The 14,455-nt window shown below is 40.0% G+C and overlaps 1 protein-coding gene across 7 annotated transcripts in view; it reads right to left on the bottom strand.

The window, feature by feature from the left end:
• Positions 1-14,455, bottom strand: part of MSRB3 (methionine sulfoxide reductase B3) — an 83,912-nt gene that overhangs the window by 31,401 nt on the left and 38,056 nt on the right. For all 7 annotated transcript variants that reach the window (XM_052669326.1, XM_052669324.1, XM_052669322.1 and 4 more), the window contains one exon: positions 9,252-9,280. In XM_052669326.1, coding sequence (XP_052525286.1) covers positions 9,252-9,280 — 29 coding nt within the window. The remainder of the gene's footprint in view (positions 1-9,251; positions 9,281-14,455) is intronic.

A 14,455-nucleotide genomic window follows, 5' to 3' on the forward strand; every position in this document is an offset into this window, starting at 1 on the left:
TGATTCGGTGTAAATTTGAACATATTGGGAGGGAAGTACAGCTTAAAAAGTGACTACTTAAGGAAGAAAAATCAATGTGTTTGAGAATTCCATCAGATTGTACCAAATACAGCCTATATTATAAATCATCTTAGTAAGTTCTCTTCAGTGTTAACAAGGCAACATCTCTCTGATTTCCCACCCTTTTCCCTTCAAAATCTGTGTTATTTCCACAATAGTGGAAAACACTGATCCATAGACTGATCCATGAATGTGGAGCACCTTTAACTTGTTCAGCACCTTGCAAGATTAAAACTCATTTCATGAGCTGCCATTAAAAAGATGTTCAGCTTCCTCCAGGCCCCATCATGTTAAGTATCATTTACATTGGCAAACACATTGTGTGTGTGTGTGAATGATCCTAAGATAATCACACAAAAAAAACTGATTTTCTAGACGCAAAAGTTTTTGGAATTGTTGTATTTTATCCATATCCTCTCTTCTATATGCCTTAGCCCTAATCATATCTACATGTAATTTAAACTCTGCTAATGTTAGATATTGGACTCAAAGGCCTCAATTTGTTTATTAATCTATATCCACAGTCATGCATTCTGCTGCAGAAAGCATGCATTTCAGTTGGGTGAAGGATTCTGGGCCTGGGAAGACTATATCAATTGTCTTTCTTCTTCACATAACTGAGATCCCTTTGACACAAATACTGTGGTACTGGTGGTGACTATCTTTTAGTTGAATACATTTACCATGCTGTTTTTTATACTACTTTTCAGAGACTCATTTGCTCAAACTTCATTTGCTCAGTCAAAACGGGATACTTTGCAAAGGCTACCAATTATTTGATTTATGGTGGACTTAGGAGGTAATCTCAAGTGAGAAAACCTTTCCTCCGCACTGGGTCTCAGACGTGCTCAACAGAAAGGGACAGCCCTCCCCCTTGAAAGTCTTTTAACGTAGACAAGCTCAACAGATGATGGGCAGGAGGAAAAAGGCATAGGGAAAAAGGACTTTACCCAAGGTCACTGAGCTGTCAGCCACACTGGAACAGGGTACAGAATCTGTCAGTACCCATGCAACACTAAAAATATGAAGAGCCATCCACATTGCATCCAAACCTGTGCAGTCCAGCACCTACAAACACCCAATTGGATGCTGGTAGCTTCTGCACCAGAAGAGAGTGGAGATGTTAAGATTTCTCTTATCCTACAGAACTCCTGTTTACTGGGGTCACACAGTCAACTAAATAGTATCCCATTTTGCCATTCTTCAAAAGCTCTTCAGAAGCATATTTGTGATGCACAGTGCCATAATGTGCCATAATACTCCACTTACAAATGAATTACAGTTCATCTTCCAAATTACAAAGCAGACAAGCAATTTCCTTCCCCTCTTCATGGTTAAATGAATAGAGTACTAATAAGGCAGTGAAACAATACAACTGACTCGAACTGTACATGGTGTGGGTAAATTGCATTTGAGCTATATAACAATCTCAATGAGCCACAGCTGTGACCAGAAACCTCCCTGCTTGTCCATACTTGGGGCTTCTCTTGTACATACTTCATTTTTGTCTAATTAAATGGGACTATGGTAAAGTTTAATTATCGCAGTTATTCTGTAACAGAGCTAATGTGACTGAATGAGTTTTCATCTATAAAGAACAGAAAAAGTCTTTATACTCTTTGTGAAGTTTGCGAGTATGGGATAACTCAAGAGTATCACCAAAAATCCTCTGCTTTGTCCACTGAACAAGACTGCAGCAATACAAATAGCTCTTGAAAAATAATTAGGTAGCCTTGATCAGTAAGAAGGTGCACAACAATTAACAGGTTAATAATTAAGAGTTAACAGAAGAATCACATTTGTGTGTTCAGGAAGTCTAGCCCTCCAGGACAGTAAGGATGTTACACTGCTGAATGTTGCTAACTTGAAAGAGAAATTTCCTAACTAACAGAAATAATTCTCTTACAGGTCAAAGCTATGTGAAGAAAGTACACACATATGACAAATGAAAAATGCTCAATCTACATTATAGCTTTCATTATAATTTAACAGAGCACTGTAGTTTCAATCCCATGTAATAAAACGATGATATAACTCACATCTTCTAAGACTGCTTTTTCCAAATTGCTTCTAAAAGACACCACTTTTTTAAGTAGCTATTTACAATGAAATGAAAAGTAGAAAAAGAAAGATCAACTTAGGTACCTAGAAAAGGGGGTAAAAAATTCCTCCTTAATAGATCTGATGAATTTGCTTACATGAACAATATTAAAATGGAAAACCTAAATCTAAATATTTTCGTTACAGGGCCAATTTAAACACACTGCAAGCTTCCCAGCGAGATCCTCAGAGCAAGAGAAGAAAGAAACAGCAATGATTACTGAAGTTTATGTAAGACAAAAATAGAAAATTGTATTTGCCTTTGTTGATATTACATTACTGGCTCCTTGAGCAAGGCCTTTTAATGCACAGTTCTTACCGCATGCCAAGAAAGCGCTTCACACGGGAGTGGCACAGTGAGCATCTGTGCTAGCCTACAAGGGCAGAGCATGGTGTAATAGCTGCCCTATTAATGAGACACAAACAGGACTTACTGCAGGGAGGCATACATAATTAAAACAATACAAAATAGAAATTACACATATCTTTAACACAGAAAGATTGAAGCCTGTTGTATGATCAAGGCCTTCAGTTGCACAGATCTAGCTTCACAGGTCTAGCTTCCCAAAATTAACAGTCTGCCTACTGATAATTCCTCAGCAGCGGAGAAGAACCATGCCCCTGACAGCAAGTAATAGCCAAGCTCAGATGCAAAGATGAACTGAGAAACTGGGGGAAAAAAAAAACAACTGCAATTGGAACCCAGCAATAGAATTTGGAAAGGTGCACATCTGGAATCCTCTTGCAGCTGGCAGCCTTCTTCAAAAAACCTAGACAAGCAAGCTTTCCTGCATGCTTACGTTTTTAATCAGCCCTTTGCTGATTAAAACACTGTTCTATATGTTGAAATTATTTGACTGTATTTTGCCGTACTTGACAAGAGAGAGAATAGGATGGCAATCATTTACCACAGGTCAGCGGTGTTACTAGCACGTAATCACTGGGATGTATCACTTACGTGTCCCAGCCATCCATATTCCAGATCACATTTAGTGTGGCCCTGAAAGTATTCACCAGATGGTTCAGTTTGCATCTGGATCTAACGACTCATCCCACTGCTGACCAAATAGAGCAGACCATGCTTTCCAACCACTGCATACATAATGATCTGCCCATAAAGATGTCAATGCAAAGAGCAAAACAGCACTACCAACTAATGACAAGTAAGATCATCTGAGCTGCTGTTCTTTTCAGGAAGCTGCTTTCCTCCCACTATCTCACTGTGCCAGCTCATGTACCCTTTCAAGGATCCATACAGTCGTGGTGGCCAGAGAGAAGGAAATAATAAGAAGGAGACTCTGGAGAGGAGATTTGCCTCATCCAGAAAGCTGTGCAGCACCCCTGCTATTCATTATCCATGCTGATTTTTGCCACTTTCCCTGTTACAGACTCTGACAATAATCTGTTTACGTTTTTAAATGAAATTCCCTGATCATAGGTTGATTTGAATGAACTTGATACGATTTTGTTATGAACACCAAATGTCTTTCTCCCCCAGCTCCTCAGCCTTGTGAAGAAGAAATTAAGAACAACTCTAACAATCTGGATGCAGTTTCTGGATGAAGAAGTTGACATCAATAAACATCAGAAATTGAGTCTGCAATCTGTACTTAGATCTACCCTCCAGTTGATAGATGGATGACATTACTTGTTGCTACAGAGACTTAAGGTTTCAGGCCAGTTTAGTGTCTTTCAGATTTTCCTGGTAGCAAGGATCAGAAAAGGATGCTTGCTTTCAAGATATCTCAGTTTTCATTTCTTTCTTATTCAGAAGATCTCTTTGTACTCTTAATAGTCGTACTGGTGGCTTTCACGCAGTGGGACTGATAAGAAGCTAAGGGAAATCAGGGCTGATAGAGTTTGGAAGGTTTACTGCTGAACATCTGGAAATGTAGCCAAGAGGAATTTATGAGAGGAAAATATCTGACCACCTCAACCTTATAATTTTCTTTGACTGTTTTCTGACACCTGTGCTGAATCATGTAGCCTAGCAAGTCAGTACATTGTAGGACCTTATTAAAGGAACTATAGCAGTAAATATAGAGGCAAGAGAGGAAAGGGTGGCAACTTTTATCAGGACAAAAGCGTGACAGCACTGTGCAGAGCTGAAGACACAAGGATACACTCTTTCTAGTGCAAAAAACAACATGCAGACAGGAGAAAAACCTACAGTATCATGAGTAGACACTGTGATTCCAGACAAGTGAAGGAAATTCCAGAAACTGTCGGGATCTCTACAGCTTGCTTTGTATTTGATTTCTGGGGTGGCAAGAATCCAACAAAAGCTGGTGGATGTAGTTCTAGTTACATGGGCAGCTATTATAGCTTAATTCCTGATGCTAATCAGACAATTTTCCAAAGTATGTACACAAATGGAGATACAAAATCACACAGATAATCTGTACATTTTGCTTAATCTGTATAGATGTTTGGTTCAGTCAAGCAGGGAGAGAGAACTGTTTTTTGGAGATGCACATCGATACATCTCTTCTGAGAGGAGTGCCAGCTGGCACAGGAAGCAATGAAGAACACGGCTGAAGGCAGCCTGCCCCTTGGGCACACCTCTCTCTTCTGCCAGTGCTCAGAGGCATCACTAAAGCACAGAGCTTTCACCATTGTCATTCACCACCACACTCTGCTCGCCTTGACTTCCTCCGTTCAACCATCTGAGTGACATGCACACAATAGAGACTCCACTGGAGTCCGAGTGCATTATCCAGGGACTTGTCCCTTCTTTTTAACACAGAACTCAGATTTCTTCCCCTTCGTAACTTCACCGCCAACGCTATCACTTGAATATCATAGAGCTTACAGCCACAGTGACATGCAGGATACAACAAATGTTTCAGAGGGTGCCCCAAGGAAACTCCAGCCCTCTCTGCAGGCACTAGGAAATTCACCTCTCCCATTCACTGGTAAGCAGAGGACGTGCCAAGACAGTTGTCTGAGTTGTCTACGCTTATTTTTCTATTCCTAAATTAGGATTATAACAGCATTCAGTGACATCTTTTGAGATCTACAAGTTCTCCCTGCTATCAAACACCACTTAAAAAAGCCCTCTATTTGTATCATAATTAAAAAATAAATAAATTCCTCAACTTACTATTCTAAGATGTTTCTTGTAATTTAAATTCACTCTTATCAGCCTTGTATTGCTCTGCACCAAAAGCAAATGCGAGCCTTTAAAATTTGCTAACCAAGCACATAACACTAGAAGCGTTTTAGACACTCCCAAAATACTCATAATTGGAACAAAATTGATTCAGCTGTGCTTTTTGTGGTTTACTTTGTTCCTTCACAAATTTTGAGAAAAACTATTTTTTTTTACAACCTTTCTTGCTTTCAAGTACTTTTTTTAGAAAAATCTATTTTCAGTACCAGAGAAATCCATCATATTATGACAGGAAAGCAAAATTGTTTCATTTCATAAGATCTTCTAACAGCATGAAGCTAATCCCCTGGCCTCTGAGACAGAAACTCTGCCAGCTAGACTTATAAAATCAGCAGAGAAAAAAGTTTCTCAGATGGAACTGTTAGTCTTGATATGAAGAATGTGCGTCCCCTACAGATGTTATAGCTATTTATATGATAAATCCCGATCATCACTATAGGAATTTTACAGCCTTCTTTTAAGTTAATTCTCAAGTTCAAATTAATCTTCTTCTGACAATGTTTGCCTAATATTTCAGTGTTGAACAATATTTCCAAGGTTTCATTTACAGTGAGCCTACTGGGCACTTTTAAAGCTGTATCCCAGACTTTGTACTTGCTTTAGAAAGACTTCTTTCAGCTCTTCTATATTTCACACCTATTTCTAGGAAGGAGAAGTACAATAAGCATTGATAAATGCTTAACAGGGGCACATCTAGACTTGCGAGTTAACTGGAATTAACATTAAGGTTAATTTAGAGCATGCGACAGGTTGTAGAACAGCTCCCTGCAGGAAAATACTCATTCTAGAATGAAATTATCTCATTCTCAGGTTCAACACTTGAGCTGTTTTGAGTAACATGAGATATGCTCATACAAAGCATGTTTGTGTCCATTTGCAGGATTGTTGCTTTACTCAGGAATCGCAGTCTGGGGAATTCAAAATGAAATGAGGGACATGAAAGTACCTTAAGGTGTCTCTGAGGAACTCAAGGTCATGTAAATGCAGAGTCACTGGTTTCAAATGGCAGCAACCCTTTCAGAAGCAATGTCACATTTACACATCTCAAAGGCATGCATTATGCAGAACATAGTGCTACACAGGGCATTACATCCCCTCATACAAGAAAGAGAATTTTTTGCAAAGATGCTTCTTTGTCACCACCAGTGCATACCTCCTCTCTCTGCCTTGACTCTCCTGATTGCCCAGGGGCAGCAGAAGGGTTGAGCTTAACGTCTGCTTTGGGGAAAGCGATGGTAAATTTTTTAGTGGAGAAACCAAATCAGTGGTATTTTATTTGGGTGACACATGTTGACTTGACCTCAGTGTCTCCATTTCTCTGCCTCTCTCACTTTCTGGCAACAAAAGATAAACTCTAAGTGCTTATACTATCTGACCATCAAGAACAGCTCTGTAGAATAACTGAGCACCATCCCAAGGACAGGCTGCTGTCCTTTTCACAAAGATAAAGGTTTTTTCAGTCTTGATGTTTCCAGCTGTGAAGTGACTTTAAGGTTATGAACTTTCTGTGATTTTTTTTTTCTTAAAATTCCTCTTTGTTTGCTTAATCTGCTTTTTCTATTATCTTCTAACAACTATCCTTGGATGTGACACCAAAAGAGGCAGCACTGATAAAACCAAGTCATTAAAAGTCTGTAGTTCTCAATTCCAAGGATAACATTCATGGCAAAGAACAGAATGAGAGCCAGAGCCCATCCTGGGCTGTCAGCCATCCACATGGCCATGCACTGGGAGCCAGAGCCTTCAAAACTTTGGCAGATGGCTGATGTCCCATGGTAGGACTATTCTGACCAACATCTTCCTCAGGGGCTTAGGGGAAAGAATCACAAACAGAGTGTGAAAGTGAGGCACTGCAGAAGGAGGAATAAATCTTAAAAGTTTCTCAGCCCTGGAACGTTCCTGTATTGCATCCCTGATGATACGCATACAAAGCACTCCAAAGTGAAAAGCAACACAGCACTTAAGGCTTTAAACTCCTGGTGACATCAGTGGTGCCTGTCAACATTCAGCAAAACAAAGTTAGCTGACTACCTGGTGCAAGGAATCCTGGTGCAAGTCCAAAGAATATTTAGGACCAGCAAAAATTGTAGAGACAGAGATCATTTCTATTTACATATTTTTTGTGTGATCTACAATAAATGGTCCTGACTTCCAAATTTCCTACTGCAGCATCTGACCATGTACAAGCAATGCTTGCTCAGAAGAGCAGCGAGGCAGAGCAGTGCTTGCCAGCCAGTCCTTGGGCAACCAGGCTTTTCCAGTAAGTAATGGTAGAAGACAGCCCATACACAAGGAAAGAAAGCCTGTGGGCCCCACACAGATGAAGAAGAGACATTTAAGAGCTCACACTCAGCCTACAGAGCCCAGAAAGAGAGGTGACATCTACTGAGCAGGCGTTTGCCATTGCAGTGATGGTGCCGAAAGTGCATGGATACTCTGTGCTCCTAAGGAGATCCCACAGCCCCACATTCATGGCCACGGCTCATGGTGGGAGTGCTGCTTCAAAGAAAATGTCAGAAGAGTGTTTGCAGCCTAACCCCCTGAGCAAGCCGGAGTTCCACAGATAGCATTTTCTCCTTCAGAGAATAGTGAGACATTTGTCATCCTGCTCTGCACCCCGGTATTGGTGTCGTTATTAACAAGGAAAGGAGGTGACGGCACAAAATGCGTGAAGCTATCTTCCCTTGTAAAACTGATCTAAGAAACAATCTTAGCATACAGTTCACTCAAGTAACCTTGAACTCTCTGACGAAAATCATAATAGAAGCAAGATGACTCAAGTATACAAGATGTAGGAATTAGGTATATAAATGCTTCCTGCTGTAGATTTCACTCCCATACAGTTCCAAAGATAAAATCTAGCGCGGAAAGAAAAAGCAAAGTAATACCTCACATTTCAAACCCAACTCATGCTGCAGCTGGGATAAAAGGGAACATGCTATTTCATAAATAATCTGAGTAATATATATTGTAAAATTCATATCATTATAAGCAATTACAACCACCGCATTAAGCAAATCATATAGAAGATAACTTAAACACAAGGTTGGCCTGAACACAAGATTGCTACAATACCAGGCTTTCAGTTTAAAAAGTCATTTCCATCCTAACAAAAAATAAATTGTGAGCGATCATTTCAGGCAATGGGCATTTCAGCTAGTTTCAGGACAACAGACTATTCTTAATCTACGTTGTTTAACATTAAGGAATGCCCAAGAATAGTTAACCGAGTAAGTAGCAGTCTGCTATTAGGAGCTCTGTTTTTCTCCCAACTGTTCTTCTGTTTGCTGTCCTGTGTTTTTTGTCTTGTTAGATACACATTAACCTGTTAGGCTGACCTTCACTTCCCTCTCAATCCCTACCACACATTAAAATTCTTTAAAAAGACAACTTGAGAGAGATTGCCTTTTGGTAAACCTCCTAGAGAGAGCCCTACAGACTGGTCTGGCATGCATTGTGTACATGCATCTGTCATGAAAATTTGATGACAAATCATCTGTTTCCTGACAGATAGGCTGCACTGACTTCAAATTCCCATGAAATGTCTTTGTCCACCAGGAAGAAAAACACTCCCCTTTAAAGCAGCGATCATTTTCAAAACTTCACTTCAGTCCTCCATTTGCTTTAGTCTGCATTATCATTTTTTGTTCTATAATTTTTCCGGATCAATTAAAGTCCATCGGGAGATACATCTTCCTGATCATCTTTTGGGGAAAAAAGACAGGGTATAATGAAAGGAACGAAAGCAAATGTTTCACGGTAATGACGCTGTTTGCAGAGGGTGAGAAATGAAGATCCTTTTTAAGACTGACCTACCCCAGTTTGTTTAAAACTAAACTGAACTTGAACTGATAAACTACTCTTTTGAGATTAACCCGAGTAGTGTACATTCAGCAAAACACTGTAAATCTAAACATACCTGAATTGGAGTCAAACTTCGTTTCTGACCTGCAAAAGAAAATAAAAAGATCACAAGTTACAAGATCTGCTTCATGCCACAAAAGGCTTTCGACAGACTGATACCCTCCTAGCAAATATTGTGTTTAACAAAGCTATCTGCCTGCTTGTGTTAATATTTAACGCATTCAATAGCATTTGAACCTAAAAGATAAATAAGATTCTTAATATTTGGGGCTTTTACAATGGACTGTTACAAAGACGATATTTTCAAAGACAAATCGCAAAATGAATGCAGAAAATAGAACATAAATTTAAAACAGGATTAAACTATATGCTGTTACTCATGACATACTGTTGTTCCTAACAAATAAATATTGTTTTCATTCATTTTCATTTTTAAAAAGTCATTAACAGGATTTGATTTATTCATGAATGTTTCCAATCTATTTTTGCAGCAGATACCATTTCATTAATGTCATATGTATTGTATCCAATGATCTGCACTTAATTGAACAACATCCTAGGAGGGTTTTGTTTGTGTGTGTCTTCAATTTACTCACTCTGCACATAGGAATAAGTGGTTTGATTTTCCTAAAAGTGGAAAGCAGGGGGTGGAAGAGAAGGAGAGAGGAAGGGAGCCAGACCTAAATTTTAACTTGTTTTAAAGTCTTTGCAAAAAGACAATGATGTGTGCATTATGCATCATTTGCTTTGGTCGTGCACTACAGATTTCTCTCTCTCTAACAAGCAGTGTTTTCTTCTAAGGGCTTAGCACTTAGCAAATGAACCCTATAACCTGTATATTTAATAAAAGGAAGAAAAAATTAGCCCTTGTGGGAACATCATGTTTCAGATATAGGTTAATAATACTTGTAAATGTAGAAGCCTTTGAAGATCTCAATTCAACTGTGGGAAAACTTAAGTTGGGTAATTACTCTCAAGATGCTGCTGATGTGCTGTCAAGCAGAATTAACCCTCTGACTAGGCCTATCTACACAATCTGCTATAAGACAGCATTGTCTATATCTCGCTCTCAAACCAATTAGCAGGCATGTTCCAATCAGGTTCATATTGCCCCCTAACAATCAGCAGCACACATGGTTGTGGCTGTCACAGCAGGACACCGGGTCCGAGCTGCAGGAGTTGTGTTAAGGGACATTACACTGCCAGGAAAACGCATTTCCCCAGGAGTTCCAAGGGGGAACTATCTAAGGGGATCTTTGTACGTTGCATTAGGGAGGGGATGCATTTTTGGAAGTTACGGTCCTTTTTTAAAAAACAAACAAACAAATAACAGCAAAACCAACAGTTGATAAGCTCATGCATGCAAATCCCCGCAGATTTATTTTACACATTCTATATATTCCGCATAATTGGCACCGTGATACCTTTACCGGAGATCTACATTACAGCAAAAAAATTACAATCAAATCAATCCTGATGAAAAAGCAAACTAATTTGCACTATTGATGCAAATAGTTAAAGCCATTAGAAAGGAAACTACTCCCTTCTCCCTTCCTGCTCATTCTCCGCCTTCCCCCTGTACACAGCCTTTTATATTCTCAGTATAGCTCAGGTGGTGAAAAGATGGAAGAGAAAAATCACAGTTCAACTTTCTAATTGACAGAAAACCATCAAAATTCATCACTGAAGATGAAATGCCTTTCAAAATTCCACCAGCACCAACCGCCCAGCCACCAACCATGCTCTCATTTGGTAATACAAATAATACTTCAGTTTGTATTTATGAACAGAATGAAATTCTCACTCTGCAAAAGATGTGTGTCAGCCAAGTGTTGCCTTGTACCTGAACGCTCTGCTGATGAAGTTGTTGGCAACACTTTACACCCCCTGCTCACGCCTCTATAGGCCTCAGTCTAGCACAAAAGCCTTCAACAGCTATCGATGCAGAATAAAGGAAATACTGACATTTCAATTTTCTTCAGGCAAGGAGAGTTTCCAACAGAGCTCTATTTAAGCGTCAGCCACCAGATGATCAGTTCATTTCGTTTTTTACTCCCAAGCAGGCCCTCACAGGTTTATAACTGACCTGCAATTACCCTCACAGTAAACCAATAAAGGGTGAATTATTTGTGTGTTTCTCTTTATTCATCTGTTAATTTTTCTGCAACAGACACGATACCCAGAAAAAAGCCTAAAAAGGCCAGGAGGGTCCTGCTCCATCGCTGCAGCAGAGCTAGAGGCCACCAGCAAAGTGTGGCAACCTCCTGGCCAGCATCTCATGGGGACAGTGACTGGGCATGGTGGTGACAGGCTGACGGCTGGACCTGATGATCCTAGAGGTCTTTTCCCACCTTAATGATCCTACGGATCTATGATTCTATCCTGACAGGTTGCTCAGTCTTTAGTAGCACATGCCTTCTGCTGTATTATTTTTTCTTCTGCTGAAGTACCTTTCATGATACAGCACTGCACTGCCACTGTACTGACCCATGATGTCACATACTGAAAGCCGTGCAAGACGGGGCTGGTGACCTTTTATTCACCTTGGCACGGACAGAGGCCCTCCATCTTGCAGCAGTAACAACTAGCCCAGGGGCTAAGATGGCAGAGAGTAGGTGGGGAGGAGGGGTGGGTCACAAGGGTCACCGGGCAGCGTAATGAGCACCAAAGCTCCACGCAGTCATAAATTACTGGACAGCAAATCAGGAAACTGATACGGGGAGATAAATGAATAGAACTTTGTCTGGCAACAGCAGAATGGCTATGAAAGAAAATACAGCACGGGAGGTAGCGCTAGGAGCCACTGATGGCCTCAACCTTTGTCATGGCCATCGTGTCACCATGGGAAAATAACACAGAATTTAAGGCACAGTATTATATAAATGGTTGGATGTTAGAAAGGTACCGAAAAGTGGGAAGAAGATAATACTTCCTGCAGTTTCAGTGGAACCAGCACTTTTCCCCTAGATCTTTTGGCACTTTGTAACATTCTCTTTATAGCACAGTAGGTAAATGTATCAGACACTAGCTGCGCATAGGAGTTAAAAAGCTGCAACAAAAAAAAAAGCCAATAAATAGAACATAGTTAAATGCTAAAAGTAAGTTCTAAAGGCATGTTCTACTACAAACAAAAATATTCACTGTGATGCCTTTATACTTTCAATACCTTGACAGCTAGGAGAAAAAAATTGTGCTTTTTTTTTTTTTTATTGCTGTACATGTTCTGATATCCAACATAAACCCCACACCAAATAAGATTCACTGTATACAGCCAGGTACTTTACAAACTGCTTTTTATCAGTTATTACACAAGAAGGTAAATTTTGAAAAAAGATCATCTTTGTGCATGTTTTCTCTGTTTTTGCTCCATAGAAGTACCTAGAAATGCAGGGAATTCAGAAATATCTTTGGAAATCTATGTGAACAAAAAGAACAAGGGGATATTTATAAAGCGCTTTCCATTTCCAACTGTGATATTATTCAGATACATATAACACACGGAAACACAACTGCTAAGTAGCTCAATTACCAAATCACAGTAGACAAGGAAAGAGGAAGCTATTGGAAAGGTTTAACTAAGGACAAAGTACCACAATGCTTTTAAGTACCTCATAGATAATTAAATCCATCACAAACAACAAAATATAAAGACAGTCAATTTCTCTGTACTGTGAAAAGGTTAAAGATTTGGACCTAGGTCTTTTAAAAAGCATCGTAAACCTGATCCTCTTTATGCCAAGTGGTAAGAAAGAGAAAGAGAGCAAAAGTGGGCTTGTGGGGAAAAAGGACTTAATGTTGCATTAAAACTGGCATTTTCTTTCACCTTTCTTGATGAAGTCTTTATCAGGTTTATTACGGTTTGGTTGAAGACCAATAAACATTGAGAGCAGCCTTAGAAAGCAACACAGATCTCTCAGAAAGCATTCAGTGCGATCTCTGTAGTTCTGATCCTTGTAACAGTTCCTTTCTTTGTGACAGTGAGGGAGTCATTGGATCCTCTTGGCTTTCTTACACCTTTGTATTAGCGGTTTATTCCAGTCTATTCCTTGATAAAGTTTCGCTTCAAGTTTGTTTATCACAGTATGGGAAGGGTCAGACACTGAAAATACAACTCCCCCCTGATAAGGGCTTCAAATCAACATCTTCTGCAAATGTAAAAAATGACAGTCGTACCTCTGGTACAACTCCCTTCACAGAGCACTTTATTCCACGCTGGCATTGGCAGTTTGCTGAAGAGACAGGGATCTAGCAGGTTCCTGACATAACGCAAGCCAACCAGTGTCCTGGCCAAGGTCACTGAGCAGAATAAAATCATTCCTCTCTTGGCAGTTTGCACCCAATAGTACAGAAAATACTAAGTTGAAGCATCAGCTTTCTTGGTTACAGCACTGCTGAAAAGTTAAGGAAGGCCAGGACAGAAGTGCTCGGTTGTGCACACATCAGTGGACACTGCGCTGGCCCAAACCATGCTCATGAGAGACAGCACATAAATGGGCAGGACAAAGGCGAGGCACAGGGCTGCACAGGCCAGGCACCATCTCCATGAGCAGCATAAGACCACACTGCTCTGCTGTGGAGCAGAGGAGAATTTAGGCTAACAAATACCAGCCATGTCTTGACCTGCCTTTAGGACCAGAGAAGAGGCTTTCATCCATTTTGTGCACAGGTAGGGACATAGCTCTTCTCTCCTGAAAAAATAAGCTATTGATTGGACACGCTCACTGACCTTACTCATGAGCCCAAGCCCCAAGCAGCAAGGCAAGCTTCTAGAAGGAAAAACACAGAAGTATTTCAATGTAATGTAAGAATGAATGCCTGATGGAATACCTAGGAATTTACAAGACCTCCATCACCAGGGAATCTGAGGAGTGTTAAGGACCAAGCATTCCGCAGGCAGCAGCAGAAGCAAAGCTGGGCTTCAGCTCCATTATGTCCAAGAGACAGGTACCAAAGTGCCTAATAAAGAAACTCATAGGCACTTCCCAGTTCTGGACATGCATAATGCCTCTCTCTCTTCCACCCTCATGTGAATTCTCTGCTATAATACAATAATATATATATATTATTTATAATAATATTATCTGGAATAATCTAATAATGTAGCTGAACTCTTGCTCAGGACTCTCCTCAGAGAGGTCATGAATGTGATCTCTCTCCCAGTTTCACAAAAGATTTAAGCACTTAATATCGTTGAGGTTTAATATCTACTCCCTTGTCAAATTTGGCTGAAATTGGCGAGTAGATTAAATAATAAGGTTT

This window comes from Tympanuchus pallidicinctus, unplaced genomic scaffold (assembly GCF_026119805.1).
Source record: "Tympanuchus pallidicinctus isolate F22 unplaced genomic scaffold, pur_lepc_1.0 scaffold8, whole genome shotgun sequence".
NCBI lineage: Eukaryota > Metazoa > Chordata > Aves > Galliformes > Phasianidae > Tympanuchus > Tympanuchus pallidicinctus.